At 49.9% G+C, this 25,236-nt stretch overlaps 1 protein-coding gene across 1 annotated transcript in view; it reads left to right on the forward strand.

The window, feature by feature from the left end:
- The window catches only part of CFAP221 (cilia and flagella associated protein 221), a 54,965-nt gene that overhangs the window by 26,060 nt on the left and 3,669 nt on the right, over positions 1 to 25,236 (forward strand). Inside the window, exons 7-20 of the mRNA XM_078871024.1 lie at positions 441 to 600; positions 1,617 to 1,734; positions 4,065 to 4,194; positions 5,472 to 5,598; positions 6,371 to 6,458; positions 7,511 to 7,600; positions 8,336 to 8,431; positions 9,350 to 9,434; positions 11,556 to 11,698; positions 16,389 to 16,469; positions 19,410 to 19,529; positions 22,035 to 22,211; positions 22,807 to 22,956; positions 23,511 to 23,608. Of these exons, the coding sequence (XP_078727150.1) occupies positions 441 to 600; positions 1,617 to 1,734; positions 4,065 to 4,194; positions 5,472 to 5,598; positions 6,371 to 6,458; positions 7,511 to 7,600; positions 8,336 to 8,431; positions 9,350 to 9,434; positions 11,556 to 11,698; positions 16,389 to 16,469; positions 19,410 to 19,529; positions 22,035 to 22,211; positions 22,807 to 22,956; positions 23,511 to 23,608 (1,663 nt within the window). The remainder of the gene's footprint in view (positions 1 to 440; positions 601 to 1,616; positions 1,735 to 4,064; positions 4,195 to 5,471; positions 5,599 to 6,370; positions 6,459 to 7,510; positions 7,601 to 8,335; positions 8,432 to 9,349; positions 9,435 to 11,555; positions 11,699 to 16,388; positions 16,470 to 19,409; positions 19,530 to 22,034; positions 22,212 to 22,806; positions 22,957 to 23,510; positions 23,609 to 25,236) is intronic.

Here is a 25,236-nt window from a genome sequence, read left to right on the forward strand (position 1 = left end):
CCCCCCGGACAGGTCCCAGTACCGACGGAGGTGCGCAACCGGAATGCCGATCCAATTCTTTCTCATCGCCAATGCCGCCGTTTATCTTCCTGCCACGCTGGTCACGGGCCCTGCTCAGCAGGTTCCCTACCAGCCAGGGTTCGCGTGCAGCCGACCTCCAAGCCTGGGGCCAACGGGATGTGGTCAGCGACACACCGGGTCGCACATTGTCGACGAGTGGCCCCTGGCCGGACTCGACGGTGGTCTCGAGGCCCTCCCTCTGCACCGATGATGAAGCGTCAGTTACCCGCCTGGCTCGGCAAGACGAGCGTACGATAATAATGATACATCGGAAGAGGTGCTGTGGTGTAACGGCGCTCTGCTTTGCCCGTGTTGAGGAGGGTGCAGCAGCGTCTTGACGCGGGACGTGTGTTGCTTGTGTGCGCGCCGTTGCATCGTAGGGTTGATCCCGGCCCACGGGGAGACGCGCTTGGCGGTGCGGTTCTCCCCGCGCGAGTTCTGCACGGCCCGCGCCACGCTCTCACTGCTCGTGTCGCAGTTCAACGCCAAGCCGCTCGAGTGCACCGTGACAGGGACGAGCACGCCCGGAACGCATGCGCGGTGAGAGACGCGCGTAATGAGTGAAAGACCTGAAAATGTTTCAGAACACGCACACCTTTCGCGAAGCAGATGTATTGTTCAGTTGGCAAACTCGGAGGCACCGAGCCAAGACCCAGTACACCCGTCTCTTGCTCACCTGCTGGTACCACTCACATGCTCAGAAATGTATCCTGACGTATTTCATCACACACACCTATGTAGTATTTTACTAAGGTTGTCTCTTCCTTTCAAAAGGCTGCATTTGATTGCGTCCGTGGTGTAATGGTTAGCACGCTGGACAAGCAACAACAATTTATAATGCACATACGTTCTGAATCGGACGCATTGTTCGCTTGAGAATTTGGAGGTGTGGAGCCAAAACTCAAAGCTCCTCACATGTCAGCCTGAAGAGGTGAGAGCCTGAAGAAGTGAACCTTGAGCTGCTGCTAAAAGGTGGATGAAGCTTTGATGCAACAAATGTGCAGTGGGAGAGAGAGCGTTCCAGACGGCTGCTGTTGCCGGTGGAGCTACCCAGAAACACCGCTAAGCCAGGCCGGTGCTGGTTCTGAGTACAATGAGCCGGCTATTAGATGTGCTCCGTAGGACGCGCCGATTTTCCATGGTCAGTAGAGTGAGAGGGGTGGAGTGATATGACCTTGGAAGATACCTCAGTGTCACAGGATAGCGATGTTGTACTGTATCCATGGTGCATTGGGATCTACGGATGAAACGCACCTTACAAATAAAAATAATTATAAATGAGCACCTAACGCCCAGGACAACGCAAAACAGGTCGCTTTGAAGCCGCCGTAGTTTCTTGAGATATTTTCACCCACGTTCCAGTCAGGGTGGCGTTGCAATAATCGAGACATGTGCCTAGAATGCTAGAAGCCAGAGTGTTTCCTTTGGCCATGGCGCAGCAGGTAAGAAGAGACAATCGGCAAGTTTGGAGGCCCTTCTGCTAAGAGTGGCGTGAGCACGAAATACATTTACCCTTTACCGTGCCCAGGGATGAATGCCGTATCGTGTATGTGTAGTCGTGTGCGGGCAGCCAAGGAGGATCGGAGCAGCAAAGCTGTTCCCAGCCCAATCGCTTCCCAGGGTCCACAGGCACGGAGAACTCGCCGCCTCGGTCAACTCTCCTCCCACCCCAGCGTACGTCATACCACCCCAGCGAACACTCGGGCACATGTACAAAACAAAGACAAAGATCCCCCGTAGAGCCTTTTCAAACTTTTGGGGTAAGTGCTGAGCACCTACGAAGGATGGCATGAATCACGTAGATTTATGGGATGTCCAGGCACTTTGGTTTAATTTCACGTCAAAAAATCTTGTTATAAAAAGGAATTTGCTTGACTTGGCAATCGCACGACTCTCCTGAAAATAGTCTTGAGACTCAATGGGTTTTTTTCTGTACAAAAAAACCAGTAACGATATTACCATTGTAAGCAATCAATTCAAGGTCTCATTTTCTCGTTTGAAAAGACTTGGTTATACGTTCTAATAATGCCCTTACAACAAAAGTGCCATCCTAATGAAGTTAAATAACCTTGCGTGTCACATTTCCATTTGCTACACAACTCTTACCTTGCAATATGTATATGTCGGACGACCAAGGACATTGGAGTGTCGTGCAGGTTATTTATAAGAAGCTGTATGCCGTTCATATTCTTGGTTCTTTTGGTAAAGTCACATGGATAGAAAAAAAAAATGAAAATTTAAAATAAATTGAAAGTAATGAAAGCAAAAAACCCACGACGTTTCGATCACAACACAAGCGGTGATTGTGACATTGAGCAGTGACACTGAGCCTGCTTGTGTGTGTGTGACATAACATCAGCAGCTGCTAAAGCCCAGATCTCCCTGTAGCGTTTGTGCATTGGTATACCGTTTCGTTATTACAGGTGTCGAAACAAAAGAAGAATTTGGATGTATTTAGCATCTTCATACCTGAAGCATCTATAGGAAAATCTATTCATGTCAAGTAATGCGGAAGAATACATTAAATGTCATGAAAACTTGCCACAGCGACTCAGAACTGATAACAGTAAAACATCAAATAAAATTAGGTTTTTATTCGTGTTATTGATCTAGTTGTTTACCTAGGCGAACCTCACTGAGTCTCATGAGTTTTTTTTTTATCAGGAGGGTCCTGCCAGGTTTTTACAGTTGCTGTGTATAATCCCCAATTGAGTAATTTACGGATTACTTGTTGACAAATTTTGATCATGGCGCTGCCACACAATGGCCTACTCTCTTGCGAATTACGTCACGGGACCATTAAACGTTCACTGTGAGCGACGGAGATGGCTCGTAGTATGTTCATGGTTCATAACACCCGAGGTGTTTATCAGGGTGGCCGCTGGATCGGAACAGAGAAACTCTGCAACATGTAAAGAACTCGCTGCCGTTAGACCATGCCACCTCCCCTACGGGCCAGGTTAAGATTCGACAAAATATTATCATCAACAAACACTCCTATTTACCATTGAAGGTGAACATGTAAAAATAAATAGATAGCTTGATGTATTTAGGAAGTAATATGCATACTACAGAGGGTTGTGAGAATGTGGTCAAGAGATGTATTTTGTTGGAAAAGTGTTGTTTTGATGGGCTGTATAAACAATGTTGCAAGAGTGGAGAGGTTAGCATCAATGTTAAGTGTTTGAGGCTGGAGTCACTTTGGGCCAGAGAACTGGACTTCTTCAAAGCGACTGGAAAATAAGCTGTTGACATGGTTGTATGCGGAGGATGTTAGGAATTTTATGAAAGGATACGATAAATTAGTGGGAGGTTCACTCCAGCAAGTGAAAAGAGAGTATTGCAGATATCAGGACTCAGGAGGTTGCAATGGCCAAAGTGTATGTGCGGGAAGGAGGAGGGCAGGTTACCAAGAGAGGCATTGGAGTGGCACCCAAATGCCTGCCACCGGCGGAAGACATTAAACCAGATTGTAGCGTGGTAGGCTAATGTAAGAGCAAAATGGCTGCAGGTCAGATATCGACTGTGCAGCAGCTGCGCGAGTTACTAGAAAAGGAGGAAAGCAATGATGGGGTGCGGTGGAATTCATGAAATTGACTTCTTATTTCGTATGGCAAGATGAAATTAGCAATGTTATCTGTGGATATCGAGGTTATTTGAGCCTTTCAGTATCCTCTGTGGAGGCCTGGTGGATGTCGGTGATATTGGTTGTCATGACCTCTTCACCTTGTCACTTCATACAGCTAAGATATACTTCAACAGCTACACCGGAAGGGCTTCCCTGCATGAGCTCTTGAGTTTAATTAAAAACGAGGGCTTATTCGTCTGCAGAAAGAAACAAGGAAGTGACAATGTAGTGTGGTAGCATCATCAGCATCTGCCACGATGACCTCTTGACCTTACTTGCTGTGGAGAGTGCCGCTCGCTTAGATGCAGTGGTCCCATGTCGTTCATGCCCTGCCTGCCGGCAGATCAGAGCTGTGTGTGTGCGTGAGATGTTGCAGGGATCGGTGAGTGGGATAGTTGCAGGAGGAGCGAGTCTGGGCGTGCCACCGCGCCTGGACACCGTGTTCGCTGTGAGTCGCATCCTTTGTGAGCAGCCCGACCGATCCCATGCAAGAGATCTCCGGGATGGTACGCACCTGACGACCAAACAGTAACCAAACCAGCACATTTAACTTATCCATAATTGTATAGACTGCCACCTATCACTCATCTACCGCTGTTCCAGATCACCACATACCACTCATCCCTTTATCGAGAAGAATATCACATTTCACTCATTCATCGCTGTTGTAGATCATACACCACTCAAATAATTACTATTCTAGGCTACCACTTATCAAGCACCTGCAGTGATTCGAGACCATCACTCTTCCACACCACCACATGCTCCCAGTATTCATTCAAAGCCCATCACACTTCACATATTGTTTGCCGTATAATCACCCATCATACCTATTATATCAGACAGTCACCCATCCCACACATCACACACTTAATTTATGATCAAATGGACTCTAATACTGTTCTCGTCGTATAATCACATACAGTACACCAGAAGACCAATACTCTACTCGATCATCACAACCTTGTCAATCAGGAATAACACACCACCTGAAATGTATCGCTAATCACCCATCGTCTATCCTACACACTCACATCTACACATAACCACAGTATACCATACTCCATGGATTACATGACACTCTGCAAAGCAAGATGCACCCAAAACTTTGGATAAATAATTTTAGTTTGAATCTATAAATGTCCACATCCAAGAAAAATGGGAAGCACGTGTGTAGAATTGCCCGAAAGAGCCTCTGTGAGTCAACTCGCAGCGTCGCGCCGAATCGGTGACAAAGGTGCAGGGGACTCAACCTCACGGCGCGCTCCGCGTCGCACGACGCGCATCTGAGCAAGCGAGACGCACCAAGCAAGTCCGTTAATCCTGCGCCAGCCATTTATAATGTTCACTCAACCGGTCGTAAAATCACATTTCGGGAAGTGCTGCGCCGCAATTTACGGGAACAGTTAGTGCAGGAGTTTGTTACAGATGTCAGATTGTTTTCCAACGTGAATACCAGGCAGAAGCAAAACGTCCAGAATACACCTGGATCAATGACAAGCAAACTCTAGGCCATTTTGGACGTAGATATTGCTTGTATGGAACCAATGCCGCTCAAACTACGTGCCCCCAGAATGCCTTGTGTTTGTTAGGAGTGGAAAAATGTGGAGGGACAGATACGTGAGGGAGATATATTGTCTCCTCATTTATTGTGTTACTTACACAGTGTTCTCCAAAATGACGCCGTATGATTGTCTTGTGTCACGTACATCGAAGTCCGTTGAATATTTCTGTTTGTGAGACAGCCTGCCTCGCTCTTCTCCCTCCCGCCCCGCGGTTCCAGCGGAGCGAGGAGGAGTAGGCAGAGGAGGAGGAGGAGGCGGGCAGGGGTCTCGGCATGCGGCCGAAGCGCTCTTCCTGCAGAAAGTAGCGAGATTCACCAAGGAGGAGCGAGCCAACATGCTGCGCTGGTGAGCGTTCCACCCCCCTCTCAGGGCATCGTCCACCAGCCTGGGGACATCACCAACAGAGCCCACAGCCACCTTTACCCGGGCGGTGGTGGCGGTAGTGGTGGCTATGCACGTGACGGTGGGTCACCGCACAGATGTTGTGGGCATCAAGGAGGTAACCATGACCCTGGCTTGCCAGGAGAAGGCAGTACAGCAAACATGTGGACCCCACCTGTTCCATCTGAATGGGATAGAGTGTCTCCCCCTCGCACCCGTGTGGGTTTTCCTCGGGTGCTCCGGGCTCCTGCCACGTGTAAACACTTATTGGCCGATAACACCGTCACACATCGAGGACTGCACCTCTCATTTGTTCTGTCTCTACGAGAGTGAGCGAATACTCTGCGCGTTACGAGCTGAAATTATCAGAAAAATTATTTCAGTGCTCTCCCACTTGGCAGACCATGGGGATTAATAATAACAATTAACAATGTATTATGTGCAAACTCCTGCAACGGAGAGACAAAAGGTCGCCCGGAATGTTGCTTGCCGCATTAAACCACTCTCCCTCCTCCCCCCATATGCTGTGCTGGACTTAACGGATACTCGCTAACAGCTCTTGCCCCACAGTCGGCATGTATGTTGAACTTCTTTCACACCGTACGTAGCCAACCGTTCTAATCGGAAGTGCGGGATAGGACAACAAACTAAACAGAACAAGTAGTTCCAAACAAACGGCCACACGGTACCTCTGCACGTGGTGCGCGTGTGTCTGCGTGTGTCTGCGCATGTGCAGGCAGGTTCACCTGGGCAGCGAGCCGCTGACATCTCGGGAGAAATGGGAACTCGTGGAGGCACGGCGAGTGGCGGTGCTGGAGTACCAGGTGAGGTGTGTCCAATCCTTGAAGCGCCACCGGTGTCTCACGGCGGTTGCACTCCTGAGCGATTGGTTTGCGCAGCAATGTTCCAGTCGTTAGGAAGTGTCTGCGTGTGTCTTTTGTCTTCGTAGTTTGTTCTGGTAATTGCGATGACTGGCTCTCGTGGTGCTGCCAGGTCTGTTAATCAATCGCTGAATTAATTGCCGATGGTGTTGTAATGCACAAGAATCCTGGGAGCATTCTCTTGTTGTTGTTTTTGGTGATCATATTCTTGTGAATGTGTTGCCTCTTTACAACGGGAAATTAAACCGCCTCAGGATTGGTAACGACCAATCATAGCCTTGTGGCATGTGTTCAAATATGTTGCTAGAAATCGCTGAGCAGAATCCGTCTCTGCTGTGAGCAACCGGTTGCGCAATAGTTTGCAACTGGTTGCAGAGACGTCCACATGTAAGCGATTGAGTTGCTTGCAATCAAGTTGCCCAACTGCTCGCTCATTTGTGGACCCACCTGAAGGGAAGTGCCTAGATGCTTAAGAAGGCTTGCCTGCCAATGCCAAGCGAGCCTCGTGGCGTCGATAAGCCCTCCGTTCTGTACCACCCGCTATAGGATTGATATCACCGCCGCATTCCGCGCCACCTCTTTTGCTGCCGGCGCGAGGTCACGGCCGGGACACGGGATTCACGGGAAGCCCTGCGCCGCAGGCCTCGTTTAGCGCACGCGACCGCCGCGGGCGGACGGTCGTGCCCCTTGCGTCCTCCGGTCACGAGGGGGATATGGCGCCGCCACGTAGGCGGTGGGGCGGCGGTGAGCCGTGATTTGCGGCTTGGCCAATGAGCCGCGCAGTCCCCCCTCCATCCCCGCGCTGTGATGGCGCATCCGCTCTACAATTCCCGTGATCTCTCAAGATCAGGGTGTCATCATCTCCAAAGCCATTAATGCCACAGAACCTCATTACCTCTAACCCCTGTCATGTCTCCTCTGACCCTTATTGTCTAACCTCTGAACCCGCCGCACTTTGACCCTCATCCCGCGTTCTGCTTCCTTTCTCCCCCCAGCGGAGCCGAGGGGAGCACGTCGGTGTGCTCGCGCAACCGAGCGTCGAGACGGTGTTGACCTCGCACCGTTCCTGCCGCCTCATCTCGCAGGTGCCATCGCTCACGGTTCTAGGACAAAGACTCCCAGCTGCTTCAAGGGTGGTTAGGATCGTGGGACTGTGGGGCGGCTGTGTGGCTCAGGGGACTAACACCCTGGGTTCATATCGGTGTTTCAGCGGCCCGTGATTACATTTGGTTTCTCAAGTGCAGTGAGTTGATGGTTTATTTTGTGTTTCAGTTGAATCAAAATACTCCAGTTCCCCCCAGTTCTACCACAATGTCACCTTACTTCCCTATCTGACCTGTATAATTCTATCCATCATTTCCTGCTTTGACAAAACCCTTCTTCCTACTCTCTACATGGGCATGTCTCGCTGTTTTTGTACCACATCTAGAGATATAGTCAAATTTACATGCTTTAAGGATGCTGCTGCCACGGTGTAACAGTTAGCGCACCGCACTTGCAATCCAGGGGTTTGCCGGTCCAGTTATATCACTCGGCAAGTTAATTTCATTCCCCCCCTGCTCTGTCCGTCCTGCAGTATGTACCGGTACACCACGGTAAGTCGATTAGCAGGCCACGTGTGGTGGAGTAAAGTGTGGGTACTCCCACCTCTTCCACGACGTCTGGCCGGCATGGAAGAGTAGGCCAAATACTCTCCGGAGCTCGCTCAATTGGATGCCCTTCGGCAAGCAGCGGCGTAGGCAAGCGGTTGCAGGGCTGCACCTCTTCCACCCCAACCTTTTATTGCAAACCGTCCAACTTGCATTGCGCTGTCCGTGCAGGAGCTGCCCGTTCCACCCGGCATGGATGTCCTCGCGAACGACCCTTGGCTTCTTCGCCAGCGCGCGCTGGGGCGGCTACAACAAGCGGCCCGCAAGGTCAGGCCCAGTACAGGGAGCGAGACACATGGCGAATGGAGGGGAGCGTGTCAGGCAGCGCGCTGTAGTCAAGGCTGACATTGCATAGCTTGTCCAGTGTGTGCTTCAGGTTGCACCACGCGTTGTTTAGGACACCGTACGTGGTACAACCCCGGGGAAACACAACGGAGAGCCGATACGTACGGCACAACCGCGACAGCCTACGCAGCAGTGCTGATGCGTTGAACTCGTCAAAATAATCATGTTAATTTCTTTATCTCGGAAAGCCTCAGTAACGAGTCTCTCGTCTCTTGCTGAGCAGTATGCTGCATTGGGATGTTTGGCCAATTCAATTTTAAGGGTTCTCTTTACGTGGGCAATGATTAATCCATCGCCCCTCCCCTCCGCCCGCGTTTCCCTGGTGATGTGATGAATCGTCACAATTTGTAGTCACGACTCAATTTAAGAATGAATAAATTTTTTGTCTCATTTTTATTGTATCTTTTGTTTCTTTCGCTTAAATATACATTGTATTGCAGTGTTGTAATTTTTTATCAGCATATATTTAGCATGTAATATTCATATATTGTAAAGCTATTCTTACATGTACAGTTAATTGCACATGTATCACGAGCATGTGATTTGACATGAATTTATCAACAATTGGTTTATTCACAATTATTGCGTACGTGGGGAATAATGAGCAGGGCCCGGTGGTGTTATTAGCACAATTAACCGCTCCACGCTGGCCCTGGCTTGTGAGGGGTTTTCCTGCCTTCAGGAGGATGGATGTAGGGGCCTCGGTAATTGACAAAAGAAAAATCGACAAATAAAATTACAATTTTGAGTCAATTATTTGACTTTAATACGTGAGTCGTCCCGGCAGTAAGTAACATCGTGGCGGTGGTCGCGACGGTGGTGGTGGTGTCGTCAATGCAGGTGATAGTGAGAGCAAGGCTCATGGCACGACTGGCCCGTCTCAAGGCCCTGCCTGCTCAAGAAGACCGCGTTCAACCGCACACAGGTAGCGCGGGGTCCCGTGGGAATCCCATGCAATGAAGATAAAATAAAGATACTATAAATGGATGAGTAGGCAAATGTTAAATCTTCATTTGTCATTGAACAAATCGGCTGTTGTTGCCGCAGCTGTGAATTAATGAATCACTCCGTATGCCCTACCCAGCCGTCAACTCTCACCGTGATAATAACGAGCAACGGCAAGGTGCACGCGCGGTTTTATCTCCTCGCCTCGTTACGACCCCCCGCGTCCCGGCGCTAATCACAATGATGCTGCGTTGTGTGTTTTCGGTGTCCGCTAGCGAGCATAGTTTGTGTCATAAACTTCACCCCTTTGAAAGGTTGACTCTGTCAAGGTGGACTAACTCTGGCCTCTGGCAGCAGCAAAAGATTTGTGCGGTTGACGCTATACTTGAATTTTTTCACGGTCCAAGCTGTTGGTGGATTTTTGTTCGTGGCCGATTCGAGTCATCGAATGCACTTCTCTTGCCTTTACGACAGTTCTCCAATTTCTTCCCACGTGCAGCGGTGCACTTCTCTACGTAGAAATTGGCCAAACTCTGCAATGCTGGGTTTTCCTGAGTTCTTGAGACTCCGTGAGGCTTTCCTGACATGACTATTGTCATGATGTACAGCCAATTGTCAATTCGCTGCTGGATAAATACAGCCTCCCCACGCCTGACCGTACTTCAGCATTCTGGCCAGTGCAGGTTAGTAAACTATTTTAAAATTAAAAACAATGTTTTATTTTACCAAGTAATGCCCACTGAGCTATATAGCTCTTTTTCAAGTGACCTGGCCACAAATGATAGGTCAACGAAGTGGCTTATCACGTGGAAATTTATAGCAGCCAAATAGTCTCAACGCATGTTTCTAATGTGGAGGGAAAAACCGGAGGACCCGGAGAAAAAAATCCACGTGACCACGGGGAGAACACGCAAACTCCAAATATGCAGGTGTCAGGGTTGGGATCGAACCCACGACCTCCTGTATACCAGGCGAGGCAGTTAACATCTCGCCATCGTGGTGCCCGTGAAGAGGAGATGACTTTGAAGTGGTTCAGATATCACATGCTATGGGTGTTAGCCATGGGCAGAAATCAAACTCAGGTCATAACACAGTACGCAAACCACTGCATCAGTTCAGACATCACTCGCCACCGATGTTAACCGTGGCGCGGAATCGAATGCAGGTCGGCAGATTAATAGCACGCACCAGCGCACCGTTACTCCTATTACGAATACGTAAATTACATTGCTACTATTACGTTTTAAATGTATTGATAGAGTAAAAACATTTTTTACCTGGGAGATGATTAAAATGTAGCTTCGTTTCAGCTTGTGGATAAAGAAAGGCTGTAATTACGGCTGTCGGGCCCTGACGGGGGAGAGTGTGCCGTGCCTTTTGTTGCGATTGCGGTTTGAAGCTGTCACGAGGAGGCGTGGGAGCGTGCAGGAGCCACCGCCTCATGCGGGCGGTGGGGACCGCAATCCAGGCTGCACACCCCCAGGACACAAAGCGCTGCGTGCATTATTAACACGGCGAGATGTAACTAGCGCACAGCAAGATGTAACTAGCGCATGCCAAGATGTAACTAGCGCACGGCAAGATGTAACGAACACATACGCACACCGCCTTCTCTTGCTTGTACGCAAATGTACACGCTTGCTACGGACGCTAAATAATCACAATAAGAAATAATGATACCCTTTATTTGCCCGTGAAAGCCTCGCTGAGTTGATTTGTGATTTTCAGATGGATCCCGCATTGGGATGTTCAGCTAATTACGTTAATGGGCTGAAGGAAACTACAGGACCTGGAGGAAACCCGCGCATTGCGAGAGAATAGCACTAAACGCTCCTTACGGATAGATCAAACGTTCCACTGCTGTAGTGTCATCTCCTGACACACTACAACCCAAGCATACAAGATGTGCTATTCATTCCCACGTAGTCGCCCATTGATGCACTAACCCTGCTTTGGCGGCAATATCTGATGAGCTAGCATGTATACAGGCTGCGTTATCACAACTGGGTGCCAGTTGTGTGCGCTCGTGTGTGCCCGTGTGTGCTCGTGTGTGCTCTTGTGTGCCCGTGTGTGTCCATGTGCGCTCATGTGTCGTGAGCAGGGCACGTGTCGGCGGAGAGGGAAGCGACGTGGAGTGGAGATGAGTCAGAGGAAGAAGAGGAGAGGCTTTTGAAAATCTCCATAGAGAGGATCCTTCCAGTGTCATTCAAGCCCGTGGCAGTGGGCAGGCTTTTTGAGGACAATGTGAGTCGGGGCAGGCTATCTGAGGACACTGGCAGTGGTAGGGAATGGCTGCGTGACGATGCTGTTAGGGAGTGGGGTTAAGCTGTGCGAAGGTGCAATGAGTCGTGAAGGTGAGTGTGCGTGTGTGAGTGCCGCAGTTAGCACGCCGTTCTACGAACCCGGCAACCCGAGCTCGATTCCCGCTCACGGCCAACACCAGTGACAATTATCTGAACCGGTCCTGGACCCTCCCCTAGGTCGACTCAGTGTCGCCACGAACGAGACAAAGGCGGCCGAGCGTGGTGCTAGTCATGCCATGCCGGCCATAATCGCTGCTCGCTAATAACACTTGCCCGAATAGTCTGTTAAGGCTATACAGGGGATGTTCGTTTTTGACGGTCGCGAACAGGCTGTGTGAGGATCCTATGATTATTAGGTTCAAGCTGTGTGAGGATGCTATGAGTGGAGGGTCTGGCTCTCGTGAGGATGCAACACAAGTGCTAGCTGTGTGAGGATGCTGTGTGATCAGGGTCTGGCTGCGTGAGAAAGCTATGAATCATAGGAACTGGCTGTGTGGAGATGCTATGGTCGGTGAAGGCAAGCTATTTCAGGATGCTATGACCAAAGGGTCTGGTTGTGTGCAGGTTGTATGAGGGGTTGGGATTGGCTGTCTGAGAAGACTGAGTGGGGACAGGCTGTGTGAGAATGCTGAGATGGGCAGGTGCTGGCTGTCTTGAGTTAAGATGCAATGCGTTGCTATAGGCAGGCTGTGTGAGGATTCCGTCAGTGGTGCCCACAGCCTGCCAAGATGTTACGAGCACATGCAGACCGAGGATACTATGAATGGCTTAGACGAGACGGTTGAAGTTGATATCCATGGCGGGGAATGCACGTGTGAGGATGCTACGTGGACTGAACGCAGGCCGCATGAGGATGCTATTGAGCGGAGTGAGAATGCGGCGGAGTGCGAGGGAGTTGTGCGGTGAGAGGAAGAGTGTCCCGTGGTGACTGTTCAGTATTAGCAGGGCCTGTTGTGTGCCCTGCACTGCACACGCAGCCTCGTGCGAGTCACCATTACCAACGTCCATTGTGCACCTTACATGACAACAGTGACAACTCGCCCCCTAGTATGTGAGATATACATTGATAAGAGTCCTATAAGGACGTTTAACATGCACAGTTTATCCAAATACTTGCAATTTTTATTGGCATTCTTTACGAGCACATCGCAGAGATTAAAATCTATTACTGAAAAGGGGAATTGGCCAAGAATGCGTCAAGATAAGATTTATGTGCGTGTGAACGTGGGTTTGGGACCGGTAATGTAGCGATTAGCGCGCTGCGCTACGAATGCAGCGGCCCGGGTTCGATTCTCGCTCACGGCCAACACCAGTGACGGTTATCTGAACCGGTCCTGGGCCTCTACTAGGTCCACTCAGCCTCAAATAAGTACCTGGTGTGGTGTGTAAACATCGCTACTAGGGAGACAAAGGCAGCCGGGCGTGGTGCTGGCCACCCACCCCCTGTTCTTCATAGGTCCTCGTGAACAGCACTTGCCCCAACAGTCTATTCAGGCTATACGGGGGATCTTTGTCTTTGGGTGTGTGTGTGTGTGGGAAGTGCTCTGCGTACCTGTTGCAGATATGATGCTTTCTCACAAACACCATCCTGTAGTTTTGACTACACGGTGGTCCAGAAAGGTTGGGAACCACTGCTCTACTGCTCAAAGCCATCGCTTTCTCAAACACCAATCGAGTTCTGCACGGTGACAGGTCGCTCCTTCTCCTGCGCCGATAGTCAGGAGTGGTATCAGCCCCCCCACCACCCCCCACCAACTGCCTGTTGTTGGGACTCACTCTGTGGTCTCAGCCCCCCCACCACCCCCCACCAACTGCCTGTTGTTGGGACTCACTCTGTGGTATCAGCCCCCCCACCACCCCCCACCAACTGCCTGTGTTGGGACTCACTCTGTGGTCTCAGCCCCCCCACCACCCCCCACCAACTGCCTGTTGTTGGGACTCACTCTGTGGTCTCAGCCCCCCCCACCACCCCCCACCAACTGCCTGTGTTGGGACTCACTCTGTGGTCTCAGCCCCCCCACCACCCCCCACCAACTGCCTGTGTTGGGACTCACTCTGTGGTCTCAGCCCCCCCCCCACCACCCCCCACCAACTGCCTTTGTTGGGACTCACTCTGTGGTCTCAGCCCCCCCACCACCCCCCACCAACTGCCTTTGTTGGGACTCACTCTGCGGTATCAGCCCCCCCCACCACCCCCCACCAACTGCCTTTGTTGGGACTCACTCTGCGGTATCAGCCCCCCCCACCACCCCCCACCAACTGCCTGTGTTGGGACTCACTCTGCGGTATCAGCCCCCTGCAATGCTGGATTGGGACTCGCTCTGTGCGGATCTACAGAATCATTCTCTCCAACAATCGTCATGGGGAAAAAACTAAGTCTTAAGACTCTATCATAAGGATCTCCCGTGGAGAGAGACCTCTGATTAGCACGGATGGCTACATACGGTGCGAAAGAAGTTCAACATACATACCGGGCGATGCTGGAACTCGCCAGGTTGCTCAGCGGTAGAGCGAGCGGCTTGAAATCGATATGCTGTGAGTTCAAACCCTGGTTGGAGGTTGACTTAGCCCATCATCCCTCCGGGGGTCGATAAAATATTGAAATAAACATTTTGTAACATGCGCAATTTTTCAGGCGGGCAAAGTTCTAATTGCTTTGTGGGGAAGTCAGTTGTGGTTTCCCTGTGGCTAGGCTGGCCTCCACCATAGGAATGTGGAATTTCCACCAATGGCTGTGGGCTCTAAACACGTGATGAGCACAACCTCAATGCCAATTTCAGCAGGAAATCACTTGGACAGTTATTAGGGCGAGGCTCTGCGATGATTCATCCACCTCGCAATTCCGTGAATTGTCACTTTAGGGTCACGATTGGATTTACAAAATGGGTTATTTTTAAACATTGCGGTGAATTTATCATCATCATCATTAGTTACTCGATATATCGCACCTCACACAAGTACAAGTCCCGAAGCGCCAGTGGGATTTAGGAAATACAATTGAGCAAAGAGGGCACTGCACATGGGAAGGCACGTGTGGGCATTAGCCACTTGCTCATGGCTGGTGGGATTATCTCAGCCCACTACATACAACATATATGTGAATCAAACATCCATTCCTTCACATGCAAATAAATGCGTGTAATAATTGATTCATCGATATATTTTACACCGCTGTGTTCAGTGTAATACCAGTATTAATGAGCATGCAGTCACAGTACCTACCCTGTTTAAATTAAAATTTGTCTTGTGTTTATTTAACATTTTAAAATATTGCACCCATTGTCATGTCACTACTTGGATGAAGGCCACCCCCATTTCCTTGTTGCGCAAAAGGGGGGCTTGTTTGACCATACTTCACCATGCTGGTGAGTCTTGGTTTTGGTTAAAGGGTTCACATGGCACCGGTTCAGATATCAATCACAGTTGACCGGGAATCGAACTCCGGTCACCAGGTTTGTAACGCAGTGCACTCACCACTGCGCCACCACTCATATACCCTATTATTTATTATAATTATAAATTGAATTCGTCGGAAGAGCCGTGAAAGTGATAACAGGAACGCATTCTTCATTTGCAGGACCCCTCTTCCGCAGCAGCAGTTACTCTAAAACCTGGCAACCTTGCAACTGGTTTCATTCAGATTGTATTGGGCAGCCCAGTTAGTTGTGTACAAATGCGTCGCAGTCTTGCAGCACGCGTGGCGTGTTTTGAACGTCGGTGGGAGAACATGCAATGGGGCAGTCTGCGAGGGGGCAATCGGATGGCGCGCGCTCTTTGTTTGGCAATGTTCTGGGCCGTGCTTTTCTTGATATTGCGATGCATTCTTGGCCAGTTCTGCTGCGCTTGAGATGGTAATCTCCGCGTGACTTACCCGTTAAATAAAGGTCAACGTTACCAGCATGCGTGAACACGTGCCTGCTTACGGTACGCATGGTACATCGTTTGACCTGAGACCGTGGCGAGGATGAATTCTAAATAATAGAATGTAGTGGATTAAACATGCGAATGATAGCCCTAATGTTATTTTTCTCATCTCTTTCCTCAATTCCTAATTCTTTTCCTTGATGGATTTTTTTTCCTTCCGGATCTCCCAACCTTTTTGTCTCTTCCTCTCTCTCATCATTCTCTCCCCATTCTCCCAGCTCATCGTTCATCTCTTCTCCCAACTGCTATCTTTTCTCCTCTCTTCTCATTCATCCCTTCCTTCTCCCTCCTTTACTCATCACATCTAATCCTCTCCCATCATTGCTTCTCTCATGTCTCTTCTCATTCTCCTCTCCCATCTCTCCCTTCCTGTCTTCTCCCTCTCATCTCTCATATTCCTCTCCCATCTCCTTTCACCTTCATAAATTCTCCCATTTACACTCCCTCTCATCTCATCTTTGTTTTCCCATCTACTCTCATCTTCATTTCCTTTCTCATCTCCCATCACCATTCATTCTTCTGTCTCACATCCCCTCCAATCTCATCCCCTCTGCATTCTCTCACGTTCTCCGAATCTCTCCGATCAACTCTCCTTTCTCATTTCCTCCCGTGATCCACTCCCATCTCTTTTCACTCCTCCGATCTGTATATCTCTCCCATCGCCTCTCCATTTGCCCTCGCTTGTCCTCCCACCGCCCACCCCGCAGGCTTCTCGACCCTCACAGCCACAACTCCTCGAGCCAACGGAGGTGCGGATTCCCATCGAGGTGCCGTACCTACCCCTGAAGGTACGGCGCGCAACTCTGCTCCCCCATTTTATTCTGCCCGTGTTGTCGGTACGTGCGTGTGTCTCAGCCTCTCAAGACGCGGCCGCATTGAGAGACGCCGCACAGATTCAAATGGTCTTGTTTTCTTGGAAGTGTTGCCATGGCGATAAGCTCCGTGCACTATTATTTCAGCGGCACAGCTTCAACGTGTACAACCCCGAGCCAGCGCGTTTGATTGGTGGCCCATTCGTCTCTTCTAAACCTGACCGTGGCCTCCCCCAGAAAAGCTCGCCATTACGAACAACACTTGCCCCCACGGTCTAAGGAGACACAAGGAGAGGCCCTTGTTCGCTTGTGGGTGCGTGCGTGCGTGCGTGCCCGCTTGCTTGTACTCGTGTGTGCACAAGGGGGTGGAGTGGTCAGCGTAGTGGCCAGCGCACTAGACCACGAACTAGGCAACCGGAGTTCGATTCCCCGGCCACGGCTAACATCGGTGTCGATTATCCGAATTGATCCTCAGTCCTCACCTAGATCGTGTGTATGTACGTGTGTGTGCGCTTGTATGGGGAGCGGTGGCGCAGTGGTTGGTGTGCTGCGCTAAAAACTCGGCGACCTGAATTTGATACCTGCTCATGGCCAATAACAGTGGCGATTATCTGAACTGGTACTGGGCCTCTCCTAGGTCGACTCAGCTTTAAATAAGTAGCTGGTGCAGTGTGTAAACATCAGCACTGGGGGTGCGGTGTTGGCCACCAACCCCCTCGTGTGCCGTGCCGGCCTTCATAAGTGCTCACTCGCAGCACTTGCCCCAACAGTCTGTTAATGCTATTCAGGGAATCTTTGTCTTTGTGTGCGTTTGTAGAGAGTAGTGGTGCAGTGGTTATAGCGCTATGCTATAACCCGTACGTATATATGTTTAACTTCTTTTTCACAGTACATAGCCGACCATGCTTACCAACCGCGCTAAAATGAGTTCAGTTCCCTGCCACAGTTAACATCGGTGGCAAAGAATATTTGAATCTGGGCCCTCTCTGCCATCTCAGCCTTAAATAAGTGGCTGCTGCAACGTGGGAACATCAGCCAGGACAACGGAGCACGATGCTGGCTCCTGGTGCACCCGTGGGTGCCGTTGCAGCCTTACTGCTCAGTTGCACGGAGAGGGGGTGGGGCAGCTTATGTGAGTTGCGGATTAACCCTCCTTGTTGAAAACGACAATCTTCACATCCACGTTGGTTTAACTATTAAACGCTCCTCGCTCGTAGAGGGTCAGTGATGCAGTACCCTTGCACAAACTTGTCGGCAAGCACACAGGTTACTTAATGAAACAATACGATCAGACATCACACTTCTTGAGCCCCACTCCTATGCAGCTAAGCAATAAATATGTTGCCAAGCTTAATGTACCTGTCGCAATTGGAATTAATGTTTGAATTAAAAGTGGGTGTTTGATATAACTGTGGGTGGGTCCACAGCAATCTCGCACCTTCTGCAGGTGTTAAGATTTTGAGAAGAATTTAATTATCCCCCCCCCCCGCCCAGCCCCAACAATATCCAGAAATCAAAAGAATCAATTAACATGCCAACAGTATGTGCTTAGGAAAATAGCAATAATCAAAGGCATCACAGCAACATTTTTCTTACAGGAGGGATAATTAGCTGGTTGTTGGTGGTGGTGGTGCATGCCTGAAATCCGTCACTGAAGGCGAGGGTTGGTGGAACGCACGAATGTCGTGAAACTCCCTTTCTGTGGCCATCAGGGAGGTGCCGTGGCCTGGTTTGCCAGGAGAAGGCGGTACAGCAATGTAGACTCCACCCCTCCCGTCTGGATGGGATAGTGTCTCCTCCTCGCACATGTGGGTTTTCTCCGGGTGATGAGTTTTCCTCCCACGTGTAAATGCTCATTACTTGGCTGACAATATTTTTCGATTTAAAGCTTTCGTGACTGCAGGGATTCATATTCTTGGTTCTTTCGGTAAAGTCACGTAGAAGGGAAATAATAAAATAATACAAATAAAACATTATAAAATTCTCACGACGTTTCGGCCACAACGCAAGCAGCCGTCCTCAGGTGAAGAACAGAGCTGTCGGAAAGACACCTGAGGTCGGCTGCTTGCGTTGTGGCCAAAACGTCGTGAGCATTTTATCATGTTATATTTTTATTATTTTTCCCTTCTATGTGACTTTACCGAAAGACCCAAGAATATGGCTGACAATACCTTCATATATAGAGAACCGCAGAGCTTGGGCAATTGTTGACACCCGCTCACCACGTGGCTACCTTCCTGCTTGTATGTAGTTCCTCGTCGCGCCTCTCGAGCCGTTCGAGAGAAAGCGAAATACCATGCGGCGCATTACGAGTTGAAGTGGTTCTTAATCAGCCATTTCGAAAAAGTTGCAGGATTGTTTTCCTACATCTTGACTTTAAGCTTTCGTGACTGCAGGAATTCATATTCTTTGGTTCTTTCGGTAAAGTCACGTAGATAGAAAATAATTAAAAGGTAAAAAAAACACGACGTTTCGATCGCAACACAAGCGATCGTCCTCAGGTGAACAAACACAGCTGGCGGACCATTGAGAGAAATATAGCGAGAGAGCTGCTTGAGCCAAATGCAGAGCCACTGCAACCAAAGATGGTTACATATGCTGGGAGTAGGCGGGGCTAGAGATGGAATCTTCCTGTCACCACCACCTCATCAGTTCTACACAGTTGCACATTTAACCATAGACCGATGACACGGGCAAGGTTAAACCATAGACCGATGACACGGGCGAGGTTAAACTGTGCTCCGCGCGATCTCCTCGCCCTTAGTCCAGAGTATTCGTACGATTCGCATTCATCTGTATAGCCACAGATACCCGAGCGTCGACTGGGAGGTGCCCATTGGCGCCCCCTATCGCCCCAACAGCCTACGCGGCGAGTCGGGAGATCTCTCTGTCTACGTGTGCTTGTGCTCGGAGCAGGTGAACCTGGACTCGCAGCAGCTGGGCAGGTACCGCCCCGTGTCGGTGCACGATGCATTCCTCACCTACAGCCGCTCGGCCCTCCCGATCGGGCCCCGCAGCCTGCCACCCAGGCCCCAGGTGACTCGGCTCCGTCTGCACTCACTCATGCCCCACATTCATCAACCGATCGATCAATCAAATATGTATTAAATTAAAGGCACCTTTCTTCAGTCAAGTTCCCCTTTCTTCAGTCAAGTTCCCCGTACGTAAATATATTATTCTACAATAAAACTTTAAAACCGTGCAATTGGAATAAATCGGCGAATATAAATCCTTACATTTCATGGCACATCCATGGTCGTACCTACGTATGTATATATATATGCTCACAAACCGAATACGTAAAGCGTTTATAACAAGTTAAGATCCCATTGAGACAAACGCCACTTTTGCAAAGAAGACCTGGGGGGCGTGAGTCATGATTTTATTTTCGACACAGTCGTTGAACACAGGCCCGAAGATCCACAACGTCAAACAGGTCAGCAAGCAACAACACCATCAATGTTGTAGAAGAGAAAGCAAACTACAACACATTTCATGAATTGAGCAAAGTTATTATTATTATTGTAAGAGCTTGGGGAGCAGAGACGATGATGGGAGGAGGGAATTCCAGAGTGGAGCAGTGCGAGAGAAGAAGTATTGTCACATGAAGTGTGGTGAGTGGGTGGGTGAGTGTGTGGGTGAGTGAGTGGGTGGGTGAGTGGGTGGGTAAGTGAGTGGGTGGGTGAGTGTGTGGGTGAGTGAGTGGGTGGGTGAGTGGGTGTGTGAGTGAGTGGGTGGGTGAGTGTGTGGGTGGCTGAGTGTGTGGGTGAGTGAGTGGGTGGCTGAGTGTGTGGGACCTGCAGTGTCGTGCACAATATGTTAGTGCAGATAAACGACAACACATTAAAACAGTTCCCAAAAATGAACAAAGTTCAGCAAGCACAACGATAACAATACACCTTCAGCGACGCATACAGGGTCAGTGCTTTGAAATAACAGCAGTCACCCAAACTACCAAGCCATCCACAAGGTTAAGTCATTCATTATTTTCCCGACATTTAAGGTAGTCGCTGTGCCATAGTTGACTGCACTATGAATTCACGAAACACATCGATATTCTTGATTGCCATCGAGTAAACAAATTATTCGGTGATGCGGCTGCGGCTGCGTTGGCAGTGGTGCACAAGCACAGTTAACAACAACACCACACTCATAATAGAGGTTTTTTTTTTAGCTAGATCGCATAAATATAAATGTGTCGTTAAACCCGCCACCACCCGACGCATCCAATTGGTAAGGTTTGTCACGTAAATAGAGCATGCCAATTCGTTACTAGTACAGCACACCGGTGTGTTGGAAAGCAAATCCACAACATTTACAATTTGAGTACGACGTTTCGCCACGAATTACAACTAGCATCATCAGGTGACATCCAGATTAAAACTGACCTGATTAATTGGCTGTTGGGTGGTGGTGGGTTTAAGGACACATTTATATTTACGCGATCTAACACAAAAAACCTCTATTTTGGATATTGGTTGCGAAAGCCTGTGTGTTAAATGAACAACATACACGTCAACAACACTGGCCTTAAAATAAAAAATTTCACCTGCGACGTTTTAGGCAAATGGCCCTTCTTTACGTTATGAAGAAGAGCCATTAAGAAGGGCCATTGGCCCAAAACGTCGCTTGAATATACATTTTTTTTAAAGGCCACACGGTGTTGTTGCTGAGCGTGTTGAGTGTTTTTTTTCCCTCAAAATAAAGACGTTGCTATTTTTTGTCGTGTCGATTGAGTGCCTCCCCGTTTTCTAAAATGGAAACGCATAAACAGATACAATGACTTGACATCATTGCTTTTTTATTACCATTACCGTTGTATTTTGCGTACGTGCTGCTTTGGTTTATGAGGATTTTGTGGTGCGTTGGACATGTATGGTCTGCTGTTGTGTAATTGGTCTATTTGTAGTGTTTTGGTGGAGTTTGCCTTGCGTTGGTGTACGTGTGTGGTGTGGGTCTTATGTATATTAACGCAGGGGCTTTATGGGTCGCAGCCCGGGGGTCTGAGATTTATTTGGATTTAATGCATTTGGGAGATCCTAACAACAGCAAAATGTATGCAAATTATTTCCATTTCCATTGCGCGTGTCACACTTTCTTTGTTTAATCAAATTGTTGTTTTTCGGATTGTCACTTGCAATGGCAACACAGCCATTCTGTGCGGGGAGCAGCATGGCGCAGTGGTTCACACATTGTGCTACGAACCAGGTCACCTGGGTTCGATCCCAGCCAATGTACAGGGGCAGTGGTGTATGATCAAAATAACTCCCACGACCCGCATGGCATTGGGACGCCCTAATATAGCAGTGAATTGACAAAAGGACCCTCCCCTAGGTTGACTCAGCCTTAAATGAACCAACCAGGACCTAATGTGGTGTGTAAACACCAACTTTGGGGGCGACAGATTCGTCGAGGCGTGGCGCTGGCAACGCCTTGCCCCATTGCAGCTTTGAGATGTGCTCGCTAACAGCACTTTGCCCTCCAAGGTTATGAAAGCTTAACAAAGCACGATTTGGCTTGTTGGCTTCGTCTTGTCTACAGGAGGAGCAGCAGCAGCAGCAACAGCTGAGTGGGTACCCGGCTGTCGGTGGTCTGGGGAAGTCGGAGCAGACAGAGCGAGGACGTGAGACGACCCAAGACCCTGATGGCGGTCCCAAGCTGATGTCACCACCCGCCGCACTGCTCCTCACCCCCCCACACCCCTCGCCGCTTCTCTTCGTAAGGGTCGCTGCCACACGACAGTGTGCGTGTGTGTGTGGTGATGATGTGGGCAGCGGTGGCAGTGGTCAGCGCTCTGCGCTACGAACCCGGCGATCCGAGTTTGATTTTTTTGCTCACGAATAATGAATATCAGTGACAGATATTTGAATCGGTCTTGGGCCTCCCGTAGGTCGACTCAACCTCAAATGAGTACCTGGTGCGGTTAGTGAACATCGCCACTGGGGAGACAAAGGCGGCTGGGCGTGGTGTTGACCACCAACCCCCTTGTATGCCGTGCCAGCCTTTATAGGTGCTCGTGAATAGCACTTGCCCCAACAGTCTGTTAAGGCTATGTGGAGGCCTTTGGCTTTGGTGATGATGTGCCGTGACAAGTGTGGTTTGGTGTGTCGAGTGAGGTTATTATGAAACTGCCCTTTGCTCCAAAAGGTAAAGGTGCAGCGCTTACGCAAGAGGGAGCTCTGGAGGAGCTGACCCTAATGGGCATTTGGCCTACTCTTGGTTTGCCATGTTGAGTAGAGCTATGTTGAGTTTGTACTGATGTTGCGTAGCGCCGCTGTATGAGCTGCACGCTCCCGTGTTGTCAATGGTGCAGAGCGCAGTGCCCAGCCTTCAGGCCCGTGTCTCAATGCTGCCTCACGTGGACGTCCATCTTGACTCCGCGCTTCCCAGTGGCGGGGTGACATGGGGCCCAGGGGCTGTTGCGAGGAGGCCCCGGACCCAACGCAGGGCCTTCACAAGCAGGGTAAGGCCACCAGCGATGCGACCTGACCACCACGCTCAGTCTCTGCTACGAACCGTCGGCGGCACTGGCATAGCCAGCGAGCGTGCTGGTAGTGCCGCTGCACCAGGGCAGCGCAGGCAGGAGGAGACGGCATTGTCAGGGCTGGGGACCCTGGCACTGCCGGCTTTAGGCAACGTAGGCGTCCGTCCAGGGCGGCAGTGTCAAATTCTGCAGTAGTGTGGCTGTGATCGGTGGGTGTTGTGTCACGTGATCTGCAGACGTGGCACGAAAGAGGCCTCGGCCTATATCCTTGGAGACGCGCGTTTGTGAGACGCGCTCCGGTGAGAGGGGACAGCGATCGAACGCTGGGGGCCCCGTTCCATTCCTCGCATCGGGGGCGCAAGCCATAGCTGCCCTCTCGTGCGCCGTGCTGGCCTTGATCGCTTCAAGCCCTTTCCCTAACCGTCTGCTAAAGGCTACACGGGGGATCTTTGTTTTGGTGTGTGGTCTTTATTCGAGTGGGTTGTGCACGTTGAGTTGGCGGAGTGATCACGTGTGCCGCCGCGTGGGTTCAGGACGCAGGGAGGGGTGCGATGGAGTGGCAGAGGTTCTTGCCGCCGGGCCTCCTCTTCTTCACCTCTTCTTCACAGGCCAACTCCACCACGCCCAGCTGGTACCGCTCACCTTCACACAACGCCCTCACCACCGGCACATGCACACACGCTGCTGTGAAAGGCTCCTCGTGAGATTTGTTGCGCTTGTTAGAAGCCCCGCGTGGATTTCGCACCGGTGAGTGGTCGCGATCTAGCTGCAGGCAGTTACACCTCATGGCACGGTGCGCCGGGTAAGTGCACTGACGTTAAGCTCCGTGGTGTTCTGTATGCAGATGTGTGCTGTGCAGAGGCCTTTAAACCCCACTCCCCCCACCCCCTGCTGATTATGCAAGTGTAGTCTTTTTACACTGGGTATGTCTCTATGGGTGTAGGTGTTCACGCTACTTATATGTAATAGGACTGTCGCTTATGTGTCCAAAAAGGCTTGATTGAGTGTTGACTATGCAGATGCAGTTTGCCTGCACTGGCCACGGTGGTGTTTTTCATGAGACGATGTTCACGCTGCATGCTGGCTTGCATCACACAAGCTGCTATTCTAGTGGACGTGTTCACACTGGGTATGCCTATACGGGTCTCTGTTATTATTTGTTATTATTTTGGATTTAATAATCTTCCCTTTTATGATGCTTGTTTACCAAGGAAAGCCTCACTCGGTGTCAAGATTTCTTTTTTTGGAGGCTCCTGTAAAGTTTTAGCTGTAGGGGGCCTATGTTGCTGCTGTGTGTGATCCCAATTGAGGAATTTGCAGGTATTTTTTTGTTGCTTTGGGATGTTTGGCCAATACCAGTTACATTGTGTGTGTTTGTGTTTTAGCTATGGGAGGAAAGATAGGGAACCCAGAGGAATCCCATGTAGAACAGGTGAAGATCATACAGACTCCACGCAAGAAGGCACCCGAGTTGAGAATCAAACCCAATCCCTCCTTGCTGCGATACACAAGTGTCACCACAGCACCGCCCTGACGCCTCGAGGTGTTCACACGAGTTGTATAATAACAATAATAATTAGTTATTCATTTCCATGTTCTTTTTCGGTAAAGTCACATAGATAGGTTCAAAGAAAACAACAAAAAACCACGACGTTTTGATCGCAACACAAGCAGTCGTCATCAGGTGGGAAAGATGATGACCGCTTGTGTTGCGATCGAAACGTCGCAGTTTTTGTTATTTTCTTTGAACATATCTACGATACTTTACAGAAAAATAATATGAATCCCTGCAGTCACGAAAGCTTTAAGTCAAGATTTAGTTATTCATTTACTTAAAAACTCCTCACTCAGTTTCGAGAACCGTCTTCAGGAGGGTCCTGCATTGGAAAAGGAATATTTGTCCTTTTTTTTTTTAAAGCAAAGTTTCACGTGTGGGAGGAAACCAGAGCACCCGGGGAACACCTCCCACACACCTCTGGCACACGGACGGGCGGATTAACACCCCAAGAGCCGCACAAGCGCCGTCACACAGCCACCTGCCGCCTCCACGCCACCTCGAAGCCCAGCGGCTCTCAGGGTTTCACCAACGAGCAGCATCCACCAAACCCCGTACCCACGAAGTGCTGGATCATCGCACCTGTGCGCCCACCACCGCTACGCGCTCCTCGTTCCCGTGTTTACACGGGGGATGCTAAATGAAGCACGGTCTGTTTGTGCTTTGCCCAATTTTATTTCGTTTGGCGGCGTGCCATGCAATGA

The sequence above is a fragment of the Lampetra fluviatilis genome, chromosome 31, assembly GCF_964198595.1.
Source record: "Lampetra fluviatilis chromosome 31, kcLamFluv1.1, whole genome shotgun sequence".
NCBI lineage: Eukaryota > Metazoa > Chordata > Hyperoartia > Petromyzontiformes > Petromyzontidae > Lampetra > Lampetra fluviatilis.